Source organism: Oryctolagus cuniculus, chromosome 1 (assembly GCF_964237555.1).
Source record: "Oryctolagus cuniculus chromosome 1, mOryCun1.1, whole genome shotgun sequence".
Classification (NCBI taxonomy): Eukaryota; Metazoa; Chordata; class Mammalia; order Lagomorpha; family Leporidae; genus Oryctolagus; species Oryctolagus cuniculus.
Genome location: NC_091432.1, coordinates 57,124,445 through 57,151,857, shown reverse-complemented (window position 1 = coordinate 57,151,857; position 27,413 = coordinate 57,124,445). Strand labels below are relative to the sequence as shown.

The following is a 27,413-nucleotide window of genomic DNA, read 5'->3' as shown; positions in this document are numbered from 1 at the left end:
GGGAAAATGTAGCACATTCAATGCCGCAGATCCTTAGAAACATAAAATATGGCAAGAGGTTGTGAAGTACCCGCTACCAACCAAAGAGACATCAGGGCATGCCAGCTTCAGATTCGCTCCGAGCCCCTAGTCCAGGACAAAGAGAGCCGTGGCCCTAGGAGCTCCCACGGTGGAGCTAGCAGGGGGCACCCGCGAAGGGCAGGACGGGCCTCCCACGGCTAACTCCAACCCCACGCCACCCTGGGCCCTGGGACGCACTGTCCCCATTTCAAGAGCACCTGCTTCAGGAAGGAAGGCAGGGCTTTCCAAGGTTGCACAGGGAGGGGGCCTCCACCCCAAGGCTAAGACCACGCCCACGGCAACAGGTAAGCCAGCATGGGGCCTGTCTGGGCGCAAACGCACCAGAATCACCAGCATTTGATGCTACACACCATTAAGGGTTAGGGCTAGCGTTGGGGTGCATGTTGGTGTGGAGGTTGGGGTTGGGGCTGGGATTGGGGTTGGGGATGGGCAGGCTGGGGCAGGCCTGCCCAGTATGGTGGTGACCACTCACCAAGACAGCTCCTCCCATCTGTGTGCATCTTGTACTGCGGATGGCAGCTACACTCTGGGCCTTCAGCTGTGTCTTCACAGGAGTGCTGGCACCCACCGTTTCCATGGTTACAGGTCACTGAGAGCAAAAGGGATCAATACATAAAGCTCGGAGCTTTCCGCGATCAGGGCTGTGCTTGCTCCAGAGGAACTGGAACTTGGATTTTCATCTTGCGAGAATCTGAGCACCTAGTCCGTGCCAGGCGCTGTACATAAAACAGACAACGCGGATTCAGACCCCGCCATGTCTGGCTAAGCAGAGCTGTACAGGAGACAGAGACGGGAGCAGCGAGGGAGATTTTCACAGTTTCAGGGGAATTAAACTGAGATTCCAACTACTGCCTTGCTCTACCCTAGAGAAGTTTTCCTATAATCCAGCTGCACTGGGGCTTTGGGAAACACCACAGTGCCTTATGTTTGGAATAAACAGACCATATTGAAGTCATCCGTTCACTGACACATCCGGGTTTCTCGCACCGGATCCCACCTGGATGAGTTTGAAGGGAAGATAATCAGAAGAAACGATGACTCTTCGCCCACAATTAATGCTACCTTAACCAATAATTATGAAGACCACATACGAACGCATTGATGACAGGCCAAAAAAATGAAAAAGCCGACTACAAAACTATCTACTCATCAAACAGTGAACAGTGGTTACCTCTGGCAATGGAACTGGGAGTGAGGAAACCACACGTTTGCTTTGTACACTTTGGAGCGTTTGAATTCTTCCACAAGCCTTTGTAGTTTTTCTAATTAAGAAGAAAACCTAATTACATATTGGGGATGTGAGAAAGTGGTCTGTGGCGATAGCTATGCAAAAACTGCAGGTGCCTGGGCACAGCAACCAAACAGGAATGCCAGAGGACCCCAACAGCTGGTCACGGGTGCGGTTCCTTCTTTATTATCATTTTTATCATTTTTTAATAACCATATCATTTGAGTAGCGACATCTCTAAAACATTTTACATTTTTAGAAGTCAGCGGGCAGGTGTTCCACCTCCAGCAATGCACACTGAGCGACCTGAGCAGCAGCCCTGGGCAGCCAGGCTTTCGGCTGCCCTCCGCCCAGGCCTGGAAACAATAGGGAGGACCTCCGGCTGCCCAGTGGTCTCCTCCTCTCTTAACTCTTGGCTGTGAACCACGATGGCTGGCAGACTGTCCATACCTTTGGATTGCTCAAGGGAAACCTCCAGTATTTTTTTCCGCGTAAACACTGGTTTCGGAACACCACTCGCTACACTTCGGAGTTCCGTGATATAAGCATTGCGTGATAGCGGCATCCAGCTGGTGTCTGCCATGCGTCCACTTGTTCATGGAGCCAGTGCACGGGGGGCACATCCCATGCTGGACTCCAGGGGGAGACTGAGAGGCAAAAGTGGCACAAGGCCCCTGCCAGGGGGTAGCTCCTGCCTGGGAGACACAATTCAACCTGGAGTGTCACGCACTGTAATTGAGGAGTTAAACAAAGTGATGTGGGAGCCAAAATACCAAACAGCTGCCCTGTGTGAGGTTGCCTGGGCAGGCACTGTGGGCGCTACAGCGTGGTGGTCAGGCAGGCGGCTAACTCGGTGTGAAGACCTCGTGGCCACTGCCTGCTGCTGTGACTACAAAACTGTGCCTGTTCTGCTCAAAATGAGAAGGGCAATCCATAGCAGGTGGGGTGGTTCCTGCAAGAATTTACTGGGACATGGAGCATCTTGAGACAGGCCTGTGCGCATAACGTGGCCTTTGGGGAAAGACTTTATCCTGGATTTGAGGTGAGGTTCACCAAGCCAGGGGGGCAGGAGGGCTCGGAAAAGGATCGGAGGCATCAAAGAATGGGAGAGGCGAAGATTTTAACCTCTGGAGAAGGGAGGCAGCGGGGCTGTGAAAGGACACAGGGACCAAGGACCAAGAGCTGTGATTGGCCAGATGCGACAACGTGACTTTATTCAGAGGGCACGCGGGGCCCTGCCCCCAGCATTCACACGCCTGACTCCCGGATTTCATTCCCTCCAGGTGAGGCCCTTTTAAAGCATCTCTGGCCTTCCCTGTGGGGAACTTCACTTGTGCAGTGGCCAGTCTCCATGCCACTGCCTCCCTGTTGCTGCTGCTGCTCCCAGGCCCTGCCACAGTGTTTCCGAAGCCAGGCTGCAGAAGGCAGTGTCCGGGTGTGTTCCTAGCAGGAGGGAAGGTCATACTTACAGATGCAGTCTCTCTGGTTCTTGGCCAGCTCAAAACCAGGCCTACACTCGCAGGCGACACTGCCCCGCGGCGCCTCCTTGCAGATGTGACTGCAGCCATGATCCTTATTCATGCAGCTCAGGCCTTCTGCAAGACAGCAGCACGCAGCAGGTGACCAGGCTGTGATGAAAACCCCGAGTCCCAACGTCGCGGCTCAGCCGCTGGCATTTCTGGCAGCCCCCGAAAAGAATGTCATTAAAATCAAGCTGGCTTAATTAACAGAGATGTGGAAAATTTCTTATATCATGAAGGAGATACGACGTCAATTTCCCTAAAGAGGTAGAAGCCCTTGCAACTAGCCGGAGCTCTCTCCTGCGTGTGCTGACCCCAGGAACCAGAACTCAGACTCTGACCTCTGCCACGTCTTCATACATTGGCTGATGAAGAATGCAAAGGGCAGGGCCAGTGTTGTGGTTAGCAGGTACAGCCACCAACTGCAGTGCCAGCATCCCATATGGGTGCCGGTTTATGTCCTGGCTGCTCCACTTCTGATGCAGCTCCCTGCTAATGCGCCTGGGAAAGCAGTGGAAGATGGCCCAAGTGCTTGGGCCCCTGTCACTCACATGGAAGACCCAGATGAAGCTCCTGGTTCCTGGATTCAGCCTGGCCCAGCACTGGCCCTTGAGGCCATCTGGGGAGTGAACCAGCAAATGAAGATCTCTTTCTCTCTGTGTCTCTCCCTCTTTCTAATTCTTTCAAAATAAGTAAATAAATAAATCTTTTTCAAAAAATTAAGAATGCAAAGAGGCCATGAGACTTCCCAAGAATGCAGATGGGGCCAGTGTTGTGGCCCAGTTGCTGCTAGTAACGCCCACATCCAGGCTGCTCTACTTCCAATCCACCTGGAAAAAGCAGTGGAAGATGGACCAAGTGCGTGGGCCCCTGCTACCCATGTGGGAGACCTGGATGGAGTTCCTGGCTCCTGACTTCAATCCACTCCTGGCCATGGCACCCTTTTGGAAGTGAACCAGGAGACAGAAGAGCTCTCGCTCACTATCTCTCTCCCTCTATCTCTCTGTCACTCAGCCTTTCAAATAAATAGATAAAATATTTTTAAAAGAAAGGTGCAGATATAACAGCGACAACATCCAACTCTTTTTTTTTTAAGGTTTATTTATTTATTTGAAAACCATAGTTACAGAGAGAGAGAGACAGACAGAGACAGATAGAGTGAGAGAGATAGAGTGAGAGAGATCTTCCATCTGCTCGTTTGCTCCCCAGATGGCCACAAGGGCCAGCCCTGGGGCAGACTAAAGCCAGGAGCAAGGAGCTTCATCTGAGTCTCCCATGTGGGTAGCAGGGGCCCAAGCACTTGGGCCGTCTTCCACTGCTTTTCCCAGGCCATTAGCAGGGAGCTGGATTGGAAGTGGAGCAGCCCGGATGTGAACCGACACCCATATGGGATGCTGGCACTGCAGGAGATAGCTTTACCAGCTATGCCACAATGATGACACCCAATGTCTAACTCGAGATGATAATTTTCAAAAGAATTCCAACCCTTCTCTCCATCTCCACCAAATCCATACTTGGGAAGTGAGTGTGACAACTGCATTTTGGCAGAGAGGTGCCAGGGACCTCTGTCACATGACCGCCCTGAGTGAGTCCCTCCGCCTCTCCCTCTGCAGACTTGGCACAAGCTCTGACTGACAGCATCACACAACCACAGCACACAACGGGGGGCAGGGGAGGGTGCCTGAGGGAGGGGCCTCCTGCATGTGATATCTTTCCAGTGAACAACACATCCAGGGCTGGCCCAGAGCCGAAGACAGGAGCCAAGAACTCAATCCGAGTCTCTACACTTGAGCTGTCACTGCTGCCTCCTGAGGTCTGCCTTAGCAGGAAGCTGCAGTTAGAAGCAGATGCATTAGTCAAACCCAAGTACCCAAGAGGACAGAGGCCCCTTAACCGCGAGGCCGAATGCTCATCCCTGAAACCCGTCCTTTGGGAACTTGCTGCCTGCCTGCGCTCTGAAGGAACTGATCCTCGGGACACCTGCCGCATGTGAGCCGCAGTATCAGGGCCTGTCCGTGTATTGCACAGTCCGCATTTGTGCAAGGCAACTCCAGAACAGGGACTCGGTTCCCATTGGCTCTCTACTAGCAAGACCCCATCCAACACCGGAAGCTGTGCCACTCTGAGCATGAGAGTCCAACACTGTCCCGTATGGGTCCCCTGAAGTCTCCTCTCCCCACCTCTCACCACAGAGTCACTGACCTCTGCTTAACCAGGAGAGTTGTCCGGACACAGTGGCCATTCCAGTTCCAACAGGCAGCCCAATGGTTAAGACGTGCCGCGCTCCCCTGAGTCTCTCTTGAAACCATTTTGCTTTTTATCTGGCAATTATGAGTCGTGTGCATTCCAGCACTCAGTCTGCTGGAGGTCACGCATGCCAAGGGCCGCTGCCAGTAAACACAGAAAGAGGCTCGCAGACTGGTGGGAAGCTCTCCTGCTTTCTCTGGCCCAACTTTCTGAAGCTGTTATTATCTGCTCCCCGGGGCAGCGAGAGCGGCCTGTGGAGGGCTCAGCGTGCACTGTGCTTGTCTTGGGCTCTGCAGAGCAACTGAGATGACCAGGGCAGGAACAGGCTAGGGCAAATACCACAGGGCCCCAGAAAGGGCGGCAGTCACGCCAGCAAAGAGCGCTCCCTAGACGGGTCGGCTTCCTGAGCATCGTCTGTTTCACTCTGGTCCCGAGTCTGTTAAGACATCTGCAGGGTGACCTTTACCACCTCAGAGCGATTTATTTACGCAACAGATATTTCCTAAGAAGATCCAATGCCACAGGGATTCGGAGACAAATCGCCCCCCTTTGCTGCCCTATCAGATGGAGCCAGACTTGAGGTTACCAAGAGGCGACGGAGGCTTCACTGCTCTGGCATGCTGCTGCTTTCTCAAGGAGCGACCCCCGTCTCCCCAAGCAAGGCCAGCTCCACACGAGGCCCCCGTGAGGGGAAGCACGTGGATCTGCTCCAGACTGGGAGGAGCCCCGCAGAGGTCCCAGACACCGGCTTGGCAGCCACGTCTAGAAACACTGGAAATACCCCACGCTGGCGCTCCCCAGGCCCCGGCTTCCACTGAAGGACGCTTCTGGAAACCGAAAATGAAATAAAAATACACCTCAAGGTGGGGCTGAGCGGCATTTCATAAGATGGGACACCACCTTCCCCGGCCAGCAGGACACCGCCTAAACATTTCAGAGCAGACGAAACACTAGCGGAGGAGCGCTCACCATGGCGGCCTGAGCACCCGGGAACAGAACAGAGGCAGGCTGGGGTGACCGCTGCCCTCCAGCCCACCCCACCCGCACACGGGGTCCCCAGCGGGGCTCAGGGCTCTCAGGACAGATGCAATCCCCTGCCCCAGCTCTCCTTCAGAACCGGCTGCCAGGACCCCCGTGTGGAAAAGCACTTAGTAGGTAAGTATTACCAACAGCAGCAGCAGCACTAGAAAATACTAGTGCCTCGCTGGCCTCCTTTTAAACACTTTACCCTATGTTACTATGGTTCCTAAAGGATTAACGAGGAGCACACAGGGGAGCCCTGGAGGAATGGTGGGCAGAGGCTGCCCGCTGGGAAAAGGGAAGGTGCCCCTTACAAACCGCTACGATCTGCTGGCTCCCGTGGCCAGGAGTTTGCCAAGCAATCAGGTGGAAACATAACCAAAAATCACAGCGAGCGCTTCCAGGCCACGATGCAGATGCTTGGACTGTGGTTTGAGTTCCAGACAAATATGCTCATTTTAAATACTCTTTGGGGGATCCAAAAATGTCTGAGCTGCGGAAAGTTCGGAGAACTCTGCCTGCGGAAAGGCGCTGCCTTGGTGTCTGCTTCTGCTACAAGGAGCCTGCGTCTCGCACCGGGCTGGGGCCTGCAGGAGGGGAGGGGCTGGGCTGGGCGACCATCCTCCATGCTGCTCTGTGAGTGGGGGATCCACACGGGGGACGTCCAAGCATTGGCTTTGCCTATAGGTGCCCCCCCCAACCAACCCCCAGCACCTGAAGAAAAGGGCAGAGGGGCTTCCCCAGCAGCAACTTTGAGCAAGCGAAAAGGGGATGCCCTGAGACTCGGCCCACTCTGCGCCACTGGTATCTTAATTCACCGCCAGCTCCATCAAGCACAGCTCGGGCTGCGTGAGACCCCGGCACACAGCACCACAGCACGGCCTCCAGGGAACCTGGCAGGGAAGTAAGACCCGGCTGCCGCTCTATCAAGGCCCTGCCTGCCGGCCTGAGAAACCACGGGCTCGCCGGCAGTGTGGGTTTCACTCCCCGGCCCCTAACACTGAGAATGCACAAACTCCAGGAGGTGACAGCCATTGAAGCCACCAACCCTGATTTCTCTCCCAGTTCTTCTTAGTCCTCAAAAAACCATTTATTCTAATGAGGTATAAGGCATGAGACATCACTCTTGAAAAATGAGACAAAAATCATCTTCCAAGGAGTAGGCCTGTGGCTCAGAGGTTAAGATACCAAGGGGACTCCTGTGTCCTGTTTTGAGCCCCTGGTTCAAGTCCCAGCTCCTCTGCTTCAATCTAGCTTCCTGCTAATGCATGCCCTGGGAGGAAGCAGGTGGTTACTCAAGTACTTGGGTTCCTGTCACATTTGTAGGGGACCTGAACTGAATTCGGGTTCCTGGCTTTAGCGTGGCCCAGCCCTGGCTGGTATGGGCATTTGAGAATTTAACTAGCAGATGGAAGATGTCTGTCTGTCTGTCTCTCTCCGTCTTTCAAATAAAGTGAAAATAAGTAAATAAAACTTTAAAAAAGAATTTCATGGGGAATTTCACTGTGGAGTAGTAGGTTAAGCCGTTGTCTGCAATACCAGCGTCTCAAATGGGTGCCAGTTCAAGTCCCAGCTGCTCCACTTCTGATCCAGCTCCTTGATAACACACCTGGGAAAGCTGCAGAAGATGGTCCAAGTGCTTGGGCCCTCCCACCCACTTGGAGACCTGGATGAAGCTCCTGGCTCCTGGCTTCTGCCTGGCCCAGCCATGGCCATTGTGGCCATCTGAGGCATGAACCAGTGGACCTCTCTCTTTTTCTCTATCACTTTCCCTATCTCCCTTTCTCTCTATATAGTTCTGACTTACAAATAAATAAATAAATCTTCTTTAAAAAAAGAATTTTATTTTTTAAAGATGTATTTACTCATTTGAAAGTCAGAGTTACAGAGACAGAGGAAGACACAGAGAGAGAAAGAGCTTCCATCTGCTGGTTCACCCCAAAATGGCCAAAACAGCCAAGGCTGGGACAGGCAGAATCCAGGAGCCAGAAGCTTCATCCAAGTCTCCCTAGTGGGTGACAGGGGCCCAGTACTTGGGCCATCTTCCGTTGCTTTTGCAGGCACATTAGTAGGAAGGTGAACTGGCAGGGGAACAGCTAGGACAAGAACCAGCACCCATATGGGATGCCAGCATCACAGGCGGCAGGTTAACCCTCTGTGCCACAACGCCGGCCTCAGTCTCATTCTTAAGTTACAGGAATGAGTAAGCAGCGCATGCCTAAAGGAGTTAAAAAGCCCGTGTTTGGTCTCTTCCCTGAAAACAGGCAGCTTCAGCCCTGGGCGGCTACAGCCACCTAGAAGGGCTCATGGGCTTAAGCAAGAGCAGGAAAGGATTGAAAGGCTGCCGTTCAGTTAAAAGTAACTAAAATACTGGCCACGTTATCTCCATCCCAGGGACCCACTAAAATAACAAAGGAATTAAGAGAAGGGGTAAAGTCAAAGCCTGGAGAATGGAAGGGTGGCCACGGAAGAGTCCCTGCAAATTGATGGAGAAATAGCCCGGCCCTGGCGCAGGGAGGGGTCCTCGGACCCCTGGAGCCCCGCAGGCTCAGCTTCAAAAATGCAAAACCCTAGGGGAGGCCAGACCTGGCCAGGAGCTGAGAACAGTGTGCACAGGAAGTGTCTACAGGAAGGACCTGGGGCCAGGAGCGGTCGCCACTGCCCAGTGGTCCCTTTCTGAAAACCTTGGCAGACCATCATTCTGTTCCTCCCGAGACGGCGGTCACGTGTGGGACATACTCCATGAAAAGGCCAGAGTCAGAGGCTGCTGGAGTTGGGAAGGATCCCGGGGCACTCCCAGTCCAACGCACTGGGTCCGCCGGGTGAGGAGACGATGTTGGCGGCGCCGGCGGCGGCTGCCCCGCCGCAGAGTCTGCACTAACTACTTCCCTATCCCATGCTTCAGTGTGTACGCATGTGGGGAGGGGACTCCCAGATGCCGCTCTGACCCCCGCACCCCCTCCCGGGTGCCCCGGCCGGCCGCGGGGCCGTGGTACCTTCTGAGCGGTGGATGCACGTGTGCTGATTGTCGCTCAGGAAGAACCCCTCCTTGCAGAGGCACTCGTAGCTGCCCAGGACGTTGAGGCAGGTGTGCTGGCAGCCGCCATTGTTCTGCAGGCACTCATCCACGTCTGCAGGAGAGAGGGTCGTCAGGCTTTGCGTTGGGGACAGTCTCAGAGCCCCGCCCAGTCGCATATCGCAGAGACCCCTGCAGAGCAACACGGGCTCTCCTGTGGTCCTGGCATCACAGAAGTGCTCAGAATTCACACCCCAGGGCCCAGAGACACTGGCCCAGCTCTCCTGGCCCCGGGCCACACTCACCAGGCCGGGGCATGGACGCAAGGTGGTCAGTGCAGTCAATATTATTGGGACACCTTCTCTTTCCTAAGCATGTGCTGGAGGGCACAGCAACAGAGCAGAGAAGGAGAAAAGCTGTTTCCTCTGGGAGCCTGCCCTTCTGTGGAGGGAAAGAGGCCGAGACACAGAGGATTCCGACAGCAGGTGAAGGTGGCATAAGGAGAGTGGGCGACTTCCAGCCTGGCCGTGTGGCTAGGGTGCTCTGGGAAAGCTCATGAACGATGCGCCCTTACAGAAGAGAGGGGATCGCCAGCTGCGAGTCGCTCACCTTGGCTGAGCAGGGGTTCACGGAGGCACCTTACAGGAGATGCAGCTGGGAAGACAGACCGGGGTCATGCCGAAGGATCCTGAGACCAGGGGAAGCCTACTTGATTTGTCTGGGACTTTGGGCCACCGGGGCAGGGGAGACAAGGGCAGGCCCCACTTTGGGAGAAAAATAAGGAGGCAGCTGAGGGTGGGTAGGACAAAGGGAAGGAGAGGAATGGAAATCCTGGGAGCCCACTGCACACATGCCCCTGAAATGGCCGGGCCAACACCAGGAGGGGACGGAACTGGGGCAGGCAGGCGTGGAAGGAGACGGGGGTGGGACATTGCTAGACCATGTCAGATGGAAAGCTGACATCCAGCGCTGGGTACAGAAACAGGGATGGAGATGTGGTTGTCCCCCCACCCCAGGAAGGCGGGGGCTTGTCTGCAATGCTGACTCAGGGCTAGGTCCACCGACAGGGAGAGAATCCGGTTTGTAAGGGTGACTTTGAAAACCACTCACTTGGAGTTGCCAAATGAAGTGGTGGATGCAGACAGTGCCAAAGGCAGGGGTGTGGGGGTGGGCAGAGGTGGAATCCTGGAGGATGCCTGGCCAGGGAGGGGGTGGAGGACACAGCAGGAGCCCCAGGAACCCCAGAGAAGGAGGCAGCAGAGAGGCAGGCAGAGAGCAGGTCCTCCCTGACCTGTCCTCCCGCACCCACTCTCTGACACCTGTGCTCGGCTGCTGGCACACGTTACCCGGCTGCAGTGTCTGTGGGGACAGAGAGCACAGCGGGTGCTCACCCCCAGTCAGGCACGCTCAGCGCTGCCAGAGCTGAAGACTTGGAAACTTCAAGAACACTCTCAGACACAACAAAGGCTCCCGGAGAAGGCTGATATCAAAGCCATTTGCGTTCTCCAGCCTAATTTCTCACGTGCCTATCGCTAGCTCCCGGGCGGGTTCGGAACAAGAAAATTCACATTTAAATATCTGTTATCTGGTTTCAAGCTTCAGATCTTGCAGTCATCTGTCCTCCCACACTACCAAGCAGATGCCTGACTAAACTGATGGGACTCAAGCCATCCCCCCAAGCCTAACAAACCGGCTCTGGTCCGTGCCAAAGAGTCAAGGGAGCGCATTCCAGAGGGTGAGCTGGAGCACACCTGGCGGGGGCGCCCCACAGTGAGCGGGACAGGCCCGTTCCCTGAGCGCCGCATCCTGGATTGGCTGTGAGCCAAGGGGTGCCCCTCTCTGCGCTGCCACACCCCACCCCTGGCTTAACCCTCTGTTCCTTCTCTGCACAGCCACGGGCAGGGCTTCATTAGCCCTCTGTGCGGAGGACTACCGCTGCCCATGTGTGTGCCCACCTGCACAGGCACAGATCCCAGGCGGGCGGGTTCCCTAAGGTTGTAAGGCAATGGCTGTCAGCCTGGCTGCAGGCGAGACCCCTGGCGCCTGGAGGCCACCTCCAGACCTGTGGATTCAGCCAGTGCTGGCTGAGGCCTAGGCGATGGTGGTGGGGAAACTGCACAGGTGCGTCTAAGGTACAAAGCTGCGTAAATTAGGGCAGCTCCAGGTGCTCCGTGAGTAGGAAGTGGACACAGGGCAGGTGCAGGTGCGGCAGGGCAGCGCCCGGTTTGTCAGGCTCGCAGGCATTGCGGGTCTTGCATTGAGCAAGGCTCAGCGCCAGAGCTAAGCGGTGCTCATAGGGCTGCTATGGGGGCAGAGGTAAGTGAGGCTGTGGTGGGGGCAGGGGGCCGAGCCAAGAGAGGGGTCCTCCCCGAGAGGCAGGAAGGAGTGCCACCGCCCTCTCAAGTCTGACTGGCAGAGAGTTCTGTGGCTGGATTCCCTGGGCCCTTCCTTCCGCAGGCTCCATAGCCGCTGCACACACGCACAGTGGATGCTCAGGGTCGCTCCGCAGGGCAGATGCCGGCAACCACAGAGAGACCCCAGGAGGGTCCAGGGAGCTCCCACTGAACATCTATGCCTGCAGAGCAATCGAGGCAAAGGCCTCCAGATTTCCAACGAGCAGGACTCAGCCCCACCCCACTCACCCGGCCCGGTCCTAACCCTTGGGGGCTTCTGCTGCTTGCTCTTTGGAAGTGCACACTCCCCGCACCGCCCACCTCCGCCCTGGCCATGGATCAGAGCACAACGGTAGTGAGTGGTCCTGCTGCCAGCCGGGAGTCCTCAAGATGCCCCTGCTGGCAAATCAGAGGGAGCTTCCCCCTGAAAATGGAAAACAAACAAAACCCCGTACTGTCTGTTTGCCATCAAATTACGTGCGGAAAGCCATCTCCCTTTTCTGAGAGTTGAAGTCCTCTCCATCTAGTCCTGCTCTCAGATGTGTGTTTTTTGATCTCAGCTGCCCAGGGAGCATACAGAGGGGGCCACGGACCCTGCAGCCCCCATCACCCCTGGCTGATGGCTGAGTGGTCTGGGCACCTGGAGCCCGACCTCCTCCACAGGGCACAAGCAGGAGAGGAAGGACCCAGTCTGGCAGGGTAGAGCCCCAGGTGACACTGACGGGCATCAACGCTACATCAGAGTTGAGTCCATAATGGAATTGCTCCCTTCAGGCACTATAGACCCCCACACTCAAAACACAGGCCTTGCCTGCACTTTAGCATCTTTCATGGCCATCTCAAAGCCTTTGATCAAGTGGCCATTCCGGCTGCCCCTTGGCTGGCCAGGGGGACATCAGCAGGCTTGGAAGGCTGAGTGGTCCCCACACGTGGACCTGGAGGCTCAACCACAGGTAGGCTCACCAGCATCAAAGGCGTCTCTCATGCTGGCCTCCTGCACAACCGCCTACACCAAATACCTACCGGCCGGGTGTGCTGCACCCTCTGAAACCACCCAACGCAGCCCCTTCCGACAGCTCGCTGCTGCTACGCAGCGCTTTCCAGTGCTGGCACAAGGAGCCAGCACAAACACACCCTGCAGCCCTCACTCGCAGGCTGAAACCCCAGCAGGGTGCTCACAGAAGTTTTCCGTTTGATTTTCTCTCTTTCAAGAAACAACGTGGGCACCGCCCTGACTGTGACCCAGGCACACGTCCGCAGCCTTCTGGGGAAGCAGTCTGCCTCATCTCCCAGGGAACTCACAACGGCTGTGAGTCAGGGACCTTCCCATGCCAGAGCAAAGATCTCAACGTGACAGATCGGTGCTCGAACATCAGCAAGGAGTCCTGACTGTGTTCAGCCTCCTCCTTGGACTGAGGGATTTCCATCAGGACGGACCACATAAAAGCCTAAACTTCTCTGACATGGAGCAGAAAGGCAAGTCTCTGGCCTCCTTCTGCCTTCACACCAGTACGTTTTCTACTGAAGGCAAGAAAGGGCTGAGGGTGCTGGGGGATGGGTGAAGAACTGCCCTTCCCTGCTCTCCTTACCAAGACAGTTGTGGCCGTCATGAGCCAGCATGAAGCCATCAAAGCAAGTGCAGCGGTAGTTGCCCGGCATATTCCAACAGTCGTGGACACAGCCTCCGTTGAGCTCATTTTCACACTCATCAATGTCTGAGGAAAAAAGAGGAATAAACCAGACAGGCGCTATTTCTTTGCGGTGCAGACCCAAGCCTTTACCTTTGAATGAGCCACGCACTTCCAGGAAACTGCCCTGCAGATGCATCCCCAACAGCAGGAAGATAAATGCACCTGACGTTATTCAAAGCAGCATTGTTTGTCTGTGGTTACATAATGCTGAAAACTAATGAAATCTGCATACGCAGTTAATTATGGCATATTTGCTTGATGGAGTACTATACAGCTGTAAAAAAGATCTTGGAGTGATTTCTAGGACATTCTAGGACATGGAAACATTAAAATGTAAAAGAGTATCTATAGTATGCTACCTTCCTGAAAGAAATAAGGTTGGAGGTGTTGGCAGACCTCAACAAACGTTTCCTAACACTTATATGGAAACACAAAAGACTAAGAAAAGTCAAAGCAATTTTGAAAAAGGAAAACAAATTTTGGAGACTTTGTACTCCAAAGCTATAGTTTTCAAGACAGTGTGGCATGGGCATAAAGACAGTCAGACAGATCCATGGAACAAGGCTGAGCGTGGTGGAATTAACCCTTGTATTTATGGCTAGTCAATGTCACACTAGAGTGCTAACACACTTCATTGAGAGAAATGACAACTTTTGCAACAAATGCTTCTGTGATAACTGGATATCCATACGTAAAAAGATGACTTTAGACCTTTCCCTCAAACCATACACAAAATATCCACTCAAAGTGGACCAGAGACCCAAATGTCAGAGGCAGAGGCAGAAAGCTTCTAAGAGAAGACACATGAGAAAAAGCATTGAGACCTTGGTCCAGGCAGATCTCTTTGCAGCAAAAGTGAACACATAATCCATAAGTTTAAAAATCAGTAAGTTTAACTTTCTTAAAATTAAAAACTTTTGCACTTCAAAAGAAATTATTTTGAAGAATGAAAAAAGCCATGGGTTGGTAGAAAAAAATGCAAATCATGTAATTCAGGAAGGATGTACAAAGAGCTCTTACAGCTCAATAAGAAGACAACTGACTCACTTTTAAAATGTGCAAAGATCTAAAAGGGCATTTCACCAACGATGAACTGCAAACAGCTAATGAGAACACCAAAAAATGCTCAGATCCATAAGGGATTAGAGCAATGCAAACTAACACCATGAGACAGCATCTCGTGCCCACTCAAAGGTCATAAAAAAAAAAAAAAGACAGACAGTAACAAATGTTGGCAAGGCTGTAGAGAAACAGGAACCCTCAGACATTGCTGGTGGGAACAAATAACACAGCCACTTCAGAAACAGTGTGGAAACTTCTTTTTCTAAGTGCACAGTATTATTAAAGCATTCTTAGTTATGCAACCATCACCACCTTTCAGCTCCATGAGTATTTCATCTTGTGAAGCTGTAATTCTATAACTCATTAAACAATAACTCCTCATCTCCCAACCCCAGACTCTGGCAACCACCAAGCTGCTTCTTGTCTGTGGGACTTCAGTGCTCATATGTGAGGAATCACGCACTGTTTGTTATTTCCCTTAACACAGCGTTCCAAAGGGCCGTGCCTATGCACCACGCAGCAGGCTCTCCGTCTTCTCCACGGCTGAGTAACACCCCAGTGAGGCAGGTACCGCCTTCTGCTTCTCCATTCATCATCAGGTGGGCACTTGGACTGCTTCAGCTTTTTGGGGACTGTTGCATAATGCTGTGACTGCTGGTATATAAATATAAATATTTCTTCAAGGCCCTTCCTGTCGCTCCCCCTCTTCGTGGAGGAACGACACTAAACCCTGCCTAGGCTTCATATCCAAGTCACAGCACCATTATGTCGCTCCCCCTCTTCGTGGAGGAACGACACAGGACCCTGCGCTGTTCTTTCGTCTGCTCGGCCCTCCCCGGGTTTGCTGCTGGTTCTTCCCGGGTTGGCTACCGACCCTTCCACCTCCGTGGAAGGGCGGTTCCCCCTGCCACATTCCCCACTTCCGCGGGGGAGAGGCACACCTCCGGCCGGCTCTCTCGGGGGCTGCACAGGTGTTCCTCTTAGATGTTCCCCTTAGATGTTTCTGGTGCATGTTGTCTCTCTCCTCCTTTATAGTCCTCTTTCACCAATCCCAACTCTGCTACCCACACGCCGAGTACGCTGCTCTTCTCCAATCAGGAGCAAGATCAGCTCCTGCAGCTCAGTCAATCAAGCTGGCGAGAGGCAGCTGCATAGAAGTTGTTGCTCCCTTCTCAGCGCCATATTGTGGGAGAGCAGATGCATAGAATAAGTCTTAATTCCAGTAACTTAGTCTAGTCCGAGTTGCTCCCCACACTTCCTTCGATTCTTTTGGGTATGTACCCACAAGCGGATTTGCTGGGTCATATGATAGTTCGATTTTTAATTTTTTAAGGAACCACAATACTGTTTTTCATAGTGGATCCTCCACTTCACGTTCGCACCCAAAGTCTATAAGGTTCTAATTTCTCCTCTCCTCTCATTATTGTCTGTGTTTTTGGATGGTAGCCATCCCAGTAGGGTGACCAATACCCACAGTAGTTTTGACTTACATTTCCCTGCTTATTAGTGACGCTGTGCATCTTTTCACGTGTATCTTTTCAGAAGAATGTCTATTCAAGTTATTTGCCCATATTTGAATTGGGTTTGATTTTTAGAGTTTAGGAGTTCTCTATAAATTCCAAATGTTAATCCCTTACCAGATACATCATTTACAAACCTTTCCCCTCAGTTCCCGAATGGCCGTTATATTATATTGGTATCATATTTTGTTGCACAATTTTTTAAGCTTTCATGAAGTCCAGTTGGTCTTTTTTCTTTTGTTGCCTGGGCCTTTGGTGTCATGTACATCCAAGAAATCACCAGTTTGGCAGTTTCTTTGAAATTAAATACAGGGTTGGGGCCGGCGCTGTGGCGTAGTGGGTAAAGCCTCTGTCTGCAGTGCAAACATCCCATATGGATACAGGTTTGAGTCCTGGCTGCTCCACTTCTGATCCAGCTCTCTGCTGTGGCCTGGGAAAGTAGTAGAAAATGGCCCAAGTCCTTGGGCCCCTGCACAAGCATGGCAGACCTGGAAGAAGCTCCTGGCTCCTGGCTTCGGATCGACGCAGCTCTGGCTGATGTGGCCAACTGGAGAGTGAACCAGCAGATGAAGACCTCTCTTTCTCTGCCTCTCCTTCTCTCTGTGTGTAACTCTGACTTTCAAATAAATAAATTTTAAAAAAGAAAAAGAAATTAAACACAGGGGCCAGCATTGTGGTGCAGAGGGTTAAGCCACTAATTGTGACAGCAGCATCCTATATCCAAGCGCCAGTTCAAGCCCCCACTGCTCCACTTCCAGTCATGATCCCTGATAATGCACCTGAAAAGTAGTGAAAGATGGCCCAAGTGCCTCAGTTCCTGTCACCCACATGGGATACCCAGATAGAGTTCCTGGTTCCTGCTCCAGCCTGGCCTAGCCCTGACTGTTATGACTACTTGGAGAGTGACCCAGCAGCTGTAAGATTTCTCTCTCTCTCTGACACTCCACCTTTCAAGTAAATAAACTAATCTTAAAGGGAAAAAAATAAACCTACATCTGCTTATTTGTACAAAGACATATAAAAAGAATAAACCAGAAACTTTAGACATAGGTGACCCACAGGAAAGAGAGTGCAGAGAGTGGGTGACGGGCTTGCGGAGGGAACAACACATCTCTGAGAATACCTTTCTGTATTTGCCTCTTAGAATCAAGTAACTTACGACATCCATTCGTGCATACATCCATACACACAATCAACCAGGAAGCCGGGGTGGGAAGGGACAGGAGAAGATACAGAAAAACATGGAATACAAAAAGAAATAAAACTGTATTATAAATCAGTAACACAACCACTGTGAAAAGGAGGGGGAGGGAAAGCACTAACCTAAGTCACTGAAAAACAATATCTCCACTGGATGCTGCCAGCCGAACACAGAAATACTGCCTACTGTGCTCTAGTTCCCAAATCTGATAGGGCCGGGGACAGCAATTCTACACACACTTTATGTGTATTCTAGGACTAACCAAAGAGGTACATGGAATCGCAGACAATGAGAGCCAAGTTTCTCTCTGTTGGGGAAGAAAGATGCAAAGGGAGAGGCTGGAATAAATATTGTGGCATTGCTTTAAAATGCAAAGTATCAGTAACTCATTGTAAAACCTGCCCCGAGGATTGGAAGCAGAGAATAAACACAGGTGGATGTGGACACACGTGCTTCCTCGCTCTGTGCTGACAAGGTTTAGGAACAACAGCCTCCCCCTCTCACACACACATGCAGCGAAGAGAACACCAAGCCTCAGGGTTCTGGGTTCTGTGTCCCACCCTCCAACCCAAGGAGCCAGAGCTTTTTGGAGAAGTGGTTACTCCCAGGGTTGGGGAGCAGAAAAAACAAGATGAGTTTGGAGCATCTTGTGGTGTCAGAAAATCAGGAGCTTCTAAAAAAGGATGCCAAAATGACACAGGAAACAATGGAAAGGATCTCCCAATGGCCCAAGACGGAAGCATTTGAACCAAACGTAAACAATTATAAATAAAATAAAGTCAATGCCCATGAATCCATAGTGGAATAAATGAACAAATGCATAAATAAGCGAGGTTTTGAAAAGGGGCAGATCTGGCTTACAAAAGAATACCACCCAACAGACACACAGGAATGAGGGAAAGGCACCGTCTCCATGGGCACTCATCACAGTAGTAACTGATGCAGGCAAGGTCTACAGCTGGATGCTAACGAGTGGGCAAAGACTTGAGGAGAAGCAGAATTTTGGCGTGGGCTCAGAATATCTTCCCCAAAACACGTGTTTAATTGCAAACAGGGAAACCAGCCACTCTGCAGTGGGGAAGCTCAGTAGCTTAACCTCCAGCAGCAATGGGACACGGTGGCGCCATGTGCCCTCGGATGTGACACACTGAGAGGGACACAACAGCAGGTCTGTGGTGGCCTTGACAAAAACGCACAGCGGCAATCTAACCAAGAGAAAACACAAGGCACCCTCTTCTACCGAATCTCATCACGAGAAAGCTCAAGACAAGTGGGCGGAGCAGTCCTCCTCAAGTGTCACCAACAGGGAAGGCAGAGACGGAAGAGACGGAAGAGACACAAGCACTAAGCAGAGTGTGGCATCCTGAAGTGGCTTCTGGGACAAAAACAGCTCAGGAGGAAAAACGGGTGCCATGTGAGCGCGCTTACGGCTTAGCTAACAACCCTGTGCCAAGGTTACTTTCCCGGGCGCTGACCCTGCTGTGCTTACGTAAGCTGCTGACAAGAGGGTAGGTGAATGACGAGCCCATGCGCATTCTGCACTGTTTCTGCAACTTTTCAGAAGTCTGAAATTACTTCAAAAGATAACGTTTTTTGGGCTGGTGCTGTGGCGCAGTAGGTTAATCCTCCGTCTCTGGTACCAGCATCCCATATGGGCGCCAGTTCGAGTCCCGGCTACTCCTTTTCTGATCCAGCTATGGCCTGGGAAAGCAGGGGAAGATGGTCCAAGTCCTTGGGCCCCTGATCCACATGGGAGACCAGGAAGAAGCACCTGGCTCCTGGCTTCAGATTGGCCCAGCTCCAGCTGTTGCAGCCATTTGGGGAGTGAACCATCAGATGGAAGACCTTTCTCTCTATCTCTCCCTCTCACTGTCTGTGACTCTACCTCTCAAGTAAATAAATAAAATCTTTAAAAAAGATAAAAATTTTTAACAACCAAAATAAATAAAGTTCCCTAAACAAAGGCCAAGTTTAGCTTCAACCCTGTTAAGCTCGACTCATTCCTTAAACTGAGAAGTAAGGAGCACGTGCGTGCTGACCGCGACACCCCTCACCTGGCCAGGCCTGGAAGCCCGCGGCGATTACCTAAGCCACTTCTGAGTCACAGTGTTGCCACAACTACTCATCCAGAGACCACGCTTTCATTTCTCCAGCTTTGGCAGGACAAACTTTGTGGAGGATAAAATTGCGACCACTTTGGGCAAACCCAGTTCCCGTCCTTGAATTTAAATACATCCAGCGAAGCTGGCGATGCCTGTAACACAAGTAGTGCCAACACTCAAGAAGCCGAGAAACACAGAAGAAGGACTCCATCCCCGAATCCTGCCAGTCTTCCTGGCCTCTCGTTTTCCTTCTCAGGAGAAAATGCCCCTTTCTGAACTCCCGTATCAAGAAATCCAAACCTAACGGGGACACCGTTACTCTCTAGGTTTATACTCACTATAAACACTCAAAAGATCAAGTCCTTGCAGGGTTTCAGCTTGAAAGGATGGTCCAGGGACTTGAACTTGCTGCAGAGGTGACGAAGCTGCTGAGGGTGCTCCCATCCTCGCCGGAGGCCCCGTATGCCAGGCCTAGCTCCCTCCTAGCGCCGGCTTCCCGCTGACACACACCCCGAGAGGCAACAGATGGCTCAAATGGGTGAGCCCCTGCCACCCACATGGGGACCCAGATTGAGCTCCTGGCTCCTGGCCTTGGCCTGGCCCAGCTCCTGCTATTGTAGGTATTTAAGGAGTGACTCAGCAGGTATAAGATCTCCATCTCTCTCTCCCACACCCCTTGCCTTATCTGCCTTTCAAATAAACAAATACTCCAACACAAGCTGAACATCCAAAAAATTTTTAAAGATGAAATGACAGTATAAATGACATATGTTCACAACTAATAGTGATGGTGGTGCTTTAAAAAAAGATTATTTATTTATTTGAAAGGCAGAGTTACAGAGAGAGATAGAGGGAGAGACAGATCTTACATCTGCTGGTTCATCCCCCTAATGGCAGGGGCCCAAGTGCTTGGGCCACCTTCCATTGCTTGCCCAGGCGCATTACCAGGTAGCCAGACTGGAAGTGGAACAGCTGGGATTTGAACTCATCTGGGTACTGGCATTGCAAGCAGCTGCTTAACCAGCTGCACCAAGTGCAGGCCCCACGGAGGTGCTTAATTTTCTATTTTATACTATTTGGCTTTTTGTAGCAATAATCAAATACTATTTTAAATAATTTAAATATATAAAAGGAATAATACCAACTAAATACTAGGGACTGGTATTGTGATGCAGCAACAGGTTAACCCACAGCTTGCAATGCGGCATCTCAAAGAAGAGCACCAAATCGAGTCCTCCTGCTCTGCTTTCAATTCAGCTCCTTGCGAGTGCGCTTGGGAAAGCAACAGAATGGTGGCCCAGGTACTCGGGTCCCTGCCACTTATGTGGGAGACTGGAGTTTCTGACTCCTGGCCTCAGACTGGCCCAACCTTGGCTATTGCAGCCATTTGGAGAGCCAGGAGATGGAAGATCTTTCTCTCTCTTTCTCTCTCTCACCCCTCCCTCTCTCTCCTTCTTGCTCTCTCACTCCCTCTCTCTCTCTCTGATGTTCTGCCTTTCAAGTAAATAAATCATTTTTAAAAAATTAAACTGGGACCAGCACTGTTGCATAGTGGGTAAAGCTGTGGCCTGCAGTGCTGGCATCCCATATGGGCGCCAGTTCAAGTCCCAGCTGCTCCACTTCTGATTCAGCTCTCTGCTATGGTCTGGGAAAGCAATAGAAGATGCCTCAAGATTTGGGCCCCTGCACTCATGTGGAAGACGTGGAAGAAGCTTCTGGCTCCTGGCTTTGGATCAGCATAGCTCCAGTCATTGCAGCCAGTCAGGGAGTGAACCAGCGGATGGAAGACCTCTCTCTCTCTCTCTCTCTCTCTTTCTCTCTTTGTCTCTTTTTCTCCCCCTGTGTAACTCTGAGTTTCAAATAAATAAATAAATCCTAAAAATAAATAAATAATTAAACTAAATAGTAGATGGTTTTCACCCATAAACTGATAGCAATTAATTTCCACTTGTAGTACATCAAACCCAAAAACAAGTAAGGAAACTCTTGGCACTTATCATTCAACAACATTGACTAAAGATATACTTTAAGAATCCAGTATGTGATTTGTGCCCTTTGGGAGTGCACAGCAACTGGAGAACAGAGAACACTCAGATGGGGAAGAAGTGAGCACCTCCCCAAGCAGGCTACCCACGTGTGTGAGCCCCCATACTCCAGAGAGCCTGCATGGAGGGATCAGCAAAGAGACACAGGAATACATCATTCTAGAAGAGGGAACTTTCTGGATTCCCGAAACATGGGGGAGGGGGGATGGCTAGCAAGCAAGAGCAAGAAAACACTGTCTCTGGGCAAGTTTAAACCCAGAGAGACACAGTCTTCAGAAGGGACCACCAAGCCCGCCTGCTGTGAACCTGCCGGGGAGCGCACCTCCTTGGACAGGACAGGCAGGGGCTCTGCTGTCCACACACAAAGGAGAGCTTCTGGAATGACTTCCCAAGGGTATCACCAGACACAGACTCGCCCGTTAGAATCCCATCTGTTAGTCAAATTTGCCGTCTACATTGTCTTTTGGTCTCCTTTCCTTTTCAGCAAAGTGAGATTCAAAAATCCCAGTGTGGGGCGGGTGTCTGGCTAAGCACTTAGGATGCCCACAAACCACATCAGAACACGTGGGTTTAATTCCCAGCTCTTCTCCCAATTCCAGCTTCCTGATAATCAGACCCCAGGAGGCAACAGAAGATGGCTCAAGTAGTTAAGTCCCTGCCACCAATGGCCATTTCTGAACTCCCCTATCAAGAAATCCAAACCTAACAGGGACACCGTTACTCTCTAGGGGAGACCTGGATTGGATCCCCCGCCTCAGCCTTTGATTGACCCAATCCCAGCCATTGGGAGCATCTGGGGAGTGAACCAGAAGATAGAAAATAGTGCCATCTTCTCTAACTAACTAACTCAACAAGTAATTTTTAAAATCCCAGCTTGTTTCAGCTGTACTAAGATGAGGACTGGGTCATTGCTCGAGAGTACAAAGGCATCTGAGAGGCACCCACCTATCTGGTCATCTACACATTTCGTATCTAGATAGCTCATCTGTGGGTAAAGATCTTGTATCAGGGTGCCAGTGATTGAGTCTATCTTTCATAGTGATTTATTAAAAAGCAAGAATGCGAGCAGACATTTGGTATTACACAGCCCATAGTGGAGTGCCTGGGCTCACATCCGGGCTCCACTTCCAATGCAGCTGCACGCTAATGCAGACCCTGGAGGGCAGCAGGCAGTGGCTCAAGTATTTGGATCCCTTCCACCGAAGTGGGAGATCCAGACCGAGTTCCCGGCACTTGGTTTCGGGCTGACCCAATCTGAGCCAGCCTTGGCTGTTGCAGGCATCTGGGGAGTGAAATAGCAGATGGAAGATTTCTCTCTCTCTCTCTCTCTCTCTCTCTCTCTCTATCTCTCTATCTCTATCTCTCTCTGCTTTTAAAACAAAAATAAGTTTTAAAAAATGAAATTAAAAGAATGTTTGAGTGACTACCACATACCAGGCACCACTGGATAGCATACACTCTTCCAATACCAAGAATCTTTATTACTCAGAAGCCACAAGATAAAACAGATGGGTTTCAAGACTAGGTCATTAAGTGGCAACAAACCAAGTATTTATTAAAAATGCTCCTCCTAATCTAAAAAGGCTAATGTGTTAGTCCAAGTGTTTGGAAGGAATTTGGTTGCTCACTAGGTGGGTTTGGGTCCTGCCTATTTTCAGATCGGTTCCCTTCATGGTTGAGCCCAAGCTACAGAGCTATAAACCTCTCAAGCCACAGGAGCCACCAGCACGCTTGTGCAGGTCAGGTGCAGAGGCAAGGAGGCAGTCACAGAGATGAATTCAACACACTCCATCAGCTAGAAGCTTCTTCCTGCACTGGGTAACTACCAATAGTAGGAGTTCTCACCCAACCAAAGATAGACACCAAGAGACTGAGAGACGTGGGGGTAGAACAGAGCCGGGGGGTGGGGGGAGGGGGAGACCTGACTTCCTCAACCTGCAGGCTCACTGCAACCGTGGTGTCCCAAGTGCCCTGGGCCTCAGTGCCGCCATCTGTACCACGAGTGGCAGGATGGCTCAGCATTCCCGGACGAGCCGCACTCGCACCAGGTGCCACGATTTTCATTCCCCGGTTCAGCCTCCCCCTGTGCGTGCCCAGTCTCTGGCTAGTTCTGAACGCCAGTGTTCACGCCACTGGGTGGAGTCCACACTTTGGACTCCCAGATAGGGAGCCCTGAGGGCTAAAATACCCCCTTCACCCACATCTTTCCAGTGTAAACACCCAGCTCAAATGAGGCAAGCCCTTGGTGTAGCCCTAAAGCTTTGCACATCCCAATGCCAAGCAGCCTGAAGCCAGGAAGGGGCCGGAGAGCAGCCGGCCCAGGGGAGAGTGCGCACTGCCCAGGGAGGCCAGCATCAGCGCTGCTCCCGCTTGCAGGACTCTCCTGAACACGTGGCTATTTACTTTCTGCCCCAAACCAACGGGACCAAAGACTTGCACACCTCTCTCCTCCAGAAGCGCAACAAAGGACATTTCCCGGCCAGACGAGAAAGCACGGCCGGCTTTAAGGACCTGAAACGCATTTTAGAGAGTAAGCGATGGGATTCGGCAGGAGGGCAGCACTGTCACCAACACGAGTGGCACTTTTGCCAACCAAAGCTAAGGAGCAGGGATGGCACTGCGGCACAGCAGGTTACGCCGCCGCCTGGGACGCCGGCATCCTATATGAGTGCTGGTTCAGGTCCAAGTTGCTCCACTCCCAACCCAGCTCCCTGCTGATGCAGCTGGGGAAGCAGCCAAAGATGGCCCAAGACCGAGACGCAATTCTGGGCTCCTGGCTCTGGCCTGACCCAGCCCTGGCAGTTGTCACCATCTGGGGAGTGAACCAGCAGATGGAAGATCTTTCTCTCTGGCTCTCTCCCTCACCCTCTTCTCTGTATCAAACAAATAAATAAATCTCAAATAAAAGAGCTAAGGAGGTAGAATGTGCCCTGCGGCCCACCCACCCTGGTCCCCACGTCACTCACCCTGGCACTGCCGACCCTCCCCTTGGTAGCCAGGCTTGCAGGAGCACTTGTAGGAGGTGGGTGTGTTCTGGCACAGGGCGTCCGCATGGCAGTCATCCAGCCCTTGGGCACACTCATCCACATCTGCAAGGGAACGCAGCAAGCCCCGGAGTGGTGCCCCACGCCTTGTGCAAGCTGCCCTCCGGCCCTCCCCAGCCCTGTCTCCCACCCTCCCACCGCACTTCACACCTCACACGGAGCCCTAGGCTGACCCATACCACTTTCAGGCCTTCCCCCCACCATCACCTACTGGCCTTCCAGACTCAGCTCTAGTCTACCTCCTCCAGGAAGCCTGCCAGGACCTCCAGCACAGGGAGGAAGTCCCCCTCTCAGGGCACTTACCACACAGGGCTTTCGCCTTATTTTCCTACCTGGCAGAGTCTTGACAGCAGACTGAGTCAGACCCTGACGCCAAGCGAGCGCGACCCCGCGCACGAGGAGCCGTGTGAAAGCCCGCTAACGGGAGCAAACGCTCCGCAAAGCCAGCAGCGGCCAGCCTTCCCAGGGCCCAAGGGTAGGGAGAGCCGGCCCCAGGCTCCGGGGGCAACGGTCCCCCCCCCTCCCCGCCTACCCCTCCTCTCAACCTGGAAACCCTCCCTGGCATTAGGATTCCCGGGCTGACACCACTCCAGGGTGTGTGCGAGTCGGAACCCGGAGACCGCGGGCGGCCTCGGGCATTCCCAGACCCTCAGACGGCCGCTGCGCGCGCTCCGCGGATCGCGAAGCCCTGGGGCCGACCGCGAAGCCCGCGGGAGAAACTTCCCGGCCCCGGGGGAACCAGGAGCGCAGCTGCGGGGCCTCAGGCGGAGCGCCCGCCAGGCCCTCGGTCCCCCCGCCGACCTCTGCTCAGCCCGGGACACCGGGACGGGCAGGCGGGGCCGGGGCGGGAACTGTCAACCGCCCGGGTCCGAGGCCAGGCTGCGGGACTCAGGCCCTGCGCCTCGGGCCCAAGCGGTGGCGGCGCCTCGGCCTGGCCGGCGGGGGCGAGGGCTCCGAGGGCGCGGGGGCCACACCGAGCGGACGCAGGACCCCCTTCCCTGCACCGCAGAGCCGCGCCAGGTGCGCCCCGGGCCGGACACTCACCCTCTGGCGGCCCCGCGGAGCGGCCCCGGCGGGGCGGGACGGCGGCCGCCAGCAGCAGCGGTAGCAGCAGCGGCAGCAGCGCCCGGGCGGGCCCCGGACAGCCGCGGCCCGCGACCCCCATGGCAGGCGCGGAGGCGGCGGCGGCGGCAGAGTGCGGGCAGCGAGCGCGGCGGCGGCTCGGGGAGGTGTGCGGGCGCCCTGCCCGCCGCGCTCCGACACCCCCGGCCCGGCCCCGCCCGCCCCCGGAGCCCCGGCCTCATTTTCACACGGTCCTCCCCGGGCCGGGGCGGGCGGCGCGGAGGGCAGTGCCGCCCCTCTCGGCCCCCTCCCGCGCCCCTCCCAGGCCGGGCGGAGGGCGCGGCCGCTGGGCCCGAGGGCGCTGTCAGCCCCGCGGGGCGGGCCGTGCCCCGCGTCCAGCCCGCGCCCTGCGCAGCCCCCGCGCCACACCCGCCGCCCCACACCTCGCCGGGCGCAGGGCTCAGGCTCCGGAGTCCGCCTGCTCGCCGTGGCCTCTAACTTGACCCAGCCCCGAGTGTGAGGACCCACAGCCCTTCCGGCCGGGAACGATGGGGCACAGGGGCCCCCAGAAAGTGTCCTGTAAGCCCATGAACCCCAACGCCATCTTGGGGCTCCCGGGAGGGTGGTCGTGGAGGAGAGAGAGAGAGAGAGATCCCCGAACCTTGTCTGGCCGCAACACACACTCTGCGCACTCAGTCCTCATGTGGCCCTCGCAGCTGCTGTGACCCCGTCACAGCGCGCCGAGGGCGCCCCCCACCCCCGCCGGATCCCGTGGTGAGGCACCCTGAGGCTGGCTCCTCCCTGACACACTGCCGGGTGCCGCCACCACAGAAGATGTTCACTTCACTCCAAACCTGCCGAATGTATCTTTGGGGCAGCCTAAAAAGTAATGGGAAATGTGGCTAGAGGTCAAGGGTGGGCCACCAAGAATGAGAGCTAGCCCCAACCTCGCCCCGGGGGGACATAGGTGGCATCTGTGACCACTTGAACTCCTACACGCCAGCTGCAAATCCAGCCGTGCTGGCCCGGTCCTCCCAGCAGGACAGGGCTCCAGGGGCCAAGGGCTCCCCGTGCACAGATGGCTGCAGCCTGTCACACACAGCACCACTCTGGGAACAAGTGCAGTTCACGTTTAGATGCAACCAAACAACATCCTCGAAGCTTCTCCGCACGGCATGTGTTCCATATCCTCCTGCCCCACGCCCCGCCAGAAAGTCTCTCTCTTGTCAGGAAAAAATGAATGTCACAAAAACTAGCTTGTGCACAAAAACATAGTCGTCTTCCTGGGGGCCAGCCACCACCCTGAGCCAGCCGCACCCTAGGCTGGCCAGCGCCTCCAGCTGCCAAACATGGCTGGGGGCGGGGGGCATGGCTGAGCCTGCCTCTTTGGGGTGTTGCAGATGAGAGTCTGAGAAAATCACTTTTCTGTGCCTGTTTTCCTCTTGACCTTTTCCCGGCCAGCGAAGGCAGGCAGGTTGCGTCCCTTTCTGGCTTCTGCCCCTCCCGCCCACCCCCTTTTGTTGGGTGCCGGGAGAAGCACTCAGCTATTTCTCGTCATCGGGGTGCATTTCGCCCATTTGTAAATCTTCACTTAGTGAAACGTCCTCTCGTCCTCTCCGCCTTTGTCCCTGTGTCCCTAATGGTGGCCATAAATTACCGCCTTCTTTTCTCTCTGCTGCATCAGGCTTCATTGCTCTTGAAACGATCAAAGTTATTTCTTTTAAAATCCAGCTTGAAACTGCCCATTGTGTGGCACAGACCTCGGCGGCTCCAGTCAAAGCGGAGAGATACAGAAAGCTGCCCATTAAACTCTGAAGGAGCCCCCTCGGCCCCCTGTGCCGAGAAGCCAGTCATGGGTTCTCCATTCCTTTCACTGGTTCCCCCAAATGTATATCAGTAAGAGCACCGATAATAAGACTTGGTGGGGTTTTGGGGGGAGGAGGGGCAGCCCATGAGGGTCAGTTTTTGTCATATTTTCTGGCAACGTTCACCACTGACCCAGATCTCAAGAAGTGTTCTGAGTGCATTTTGGAACGTGCTTTCGGCTGGTTGGCTTCCAGAGTCCTGGGCAACCTCTCTGAGACGTGAGGGTAATGTGGATGTGGTTTGCAGGGGGATTTCCGTGGGAGGAAGGCGCCGGGGCAGAGCTGGGTGCAGAGGTGCACGCGTTCTGTGCCGGGA

At 53.6% G+C, this 27,413-nt stretch overlaps 1 protein-coding gene across 3 annotated transcripts in view; it reads right to left on the bottom strand.

Moving 5' to 3' along the window:
* The window catches only part of SCUBE2 (signal peptide, CUB domain and EGF like domain containing 2), a 72,413-nt gene extending 46,976 nt beyond the window's left edge, over positions 1-25,437 (bottom strand). For 2 of the 3 annotated variants that reach the window (XM_051824145.2, XM_051824147.2), the window contains exons 1-6: positions 25,215-25,437; positions 24,093-24,215; positions 13,095-13,220; positions 9,093-9,227; positions 2,779-2,904; positions 554-670 (exon numbers count right to left, since the gene is read on the bottom strand). In XM_051824145.2, the coding sequence (XP_051680105.1) occupies positions 554-670; positions 2,779-2,904; positions 9,093-9,227; positions 13,095-13,220; positions 24,093-24,215; positions 25,215-25,335 (748 nt within the window). In that variant the 5' untranslated portion in view covers positions 25,336-25,437. The remainder of the gene's footprint in view (positions 1-553; positions 671-2,778; positions 2,905-9,092; positions 9,228-13,094; positions 13,221-24,092; positions 24,216-25,214) is intronic. The other variant, XM_051824154.2, reaches the window with a different exon arrangement.
* Positions 25,438-27,413: the final 1,976 nt, after the last annotated feature.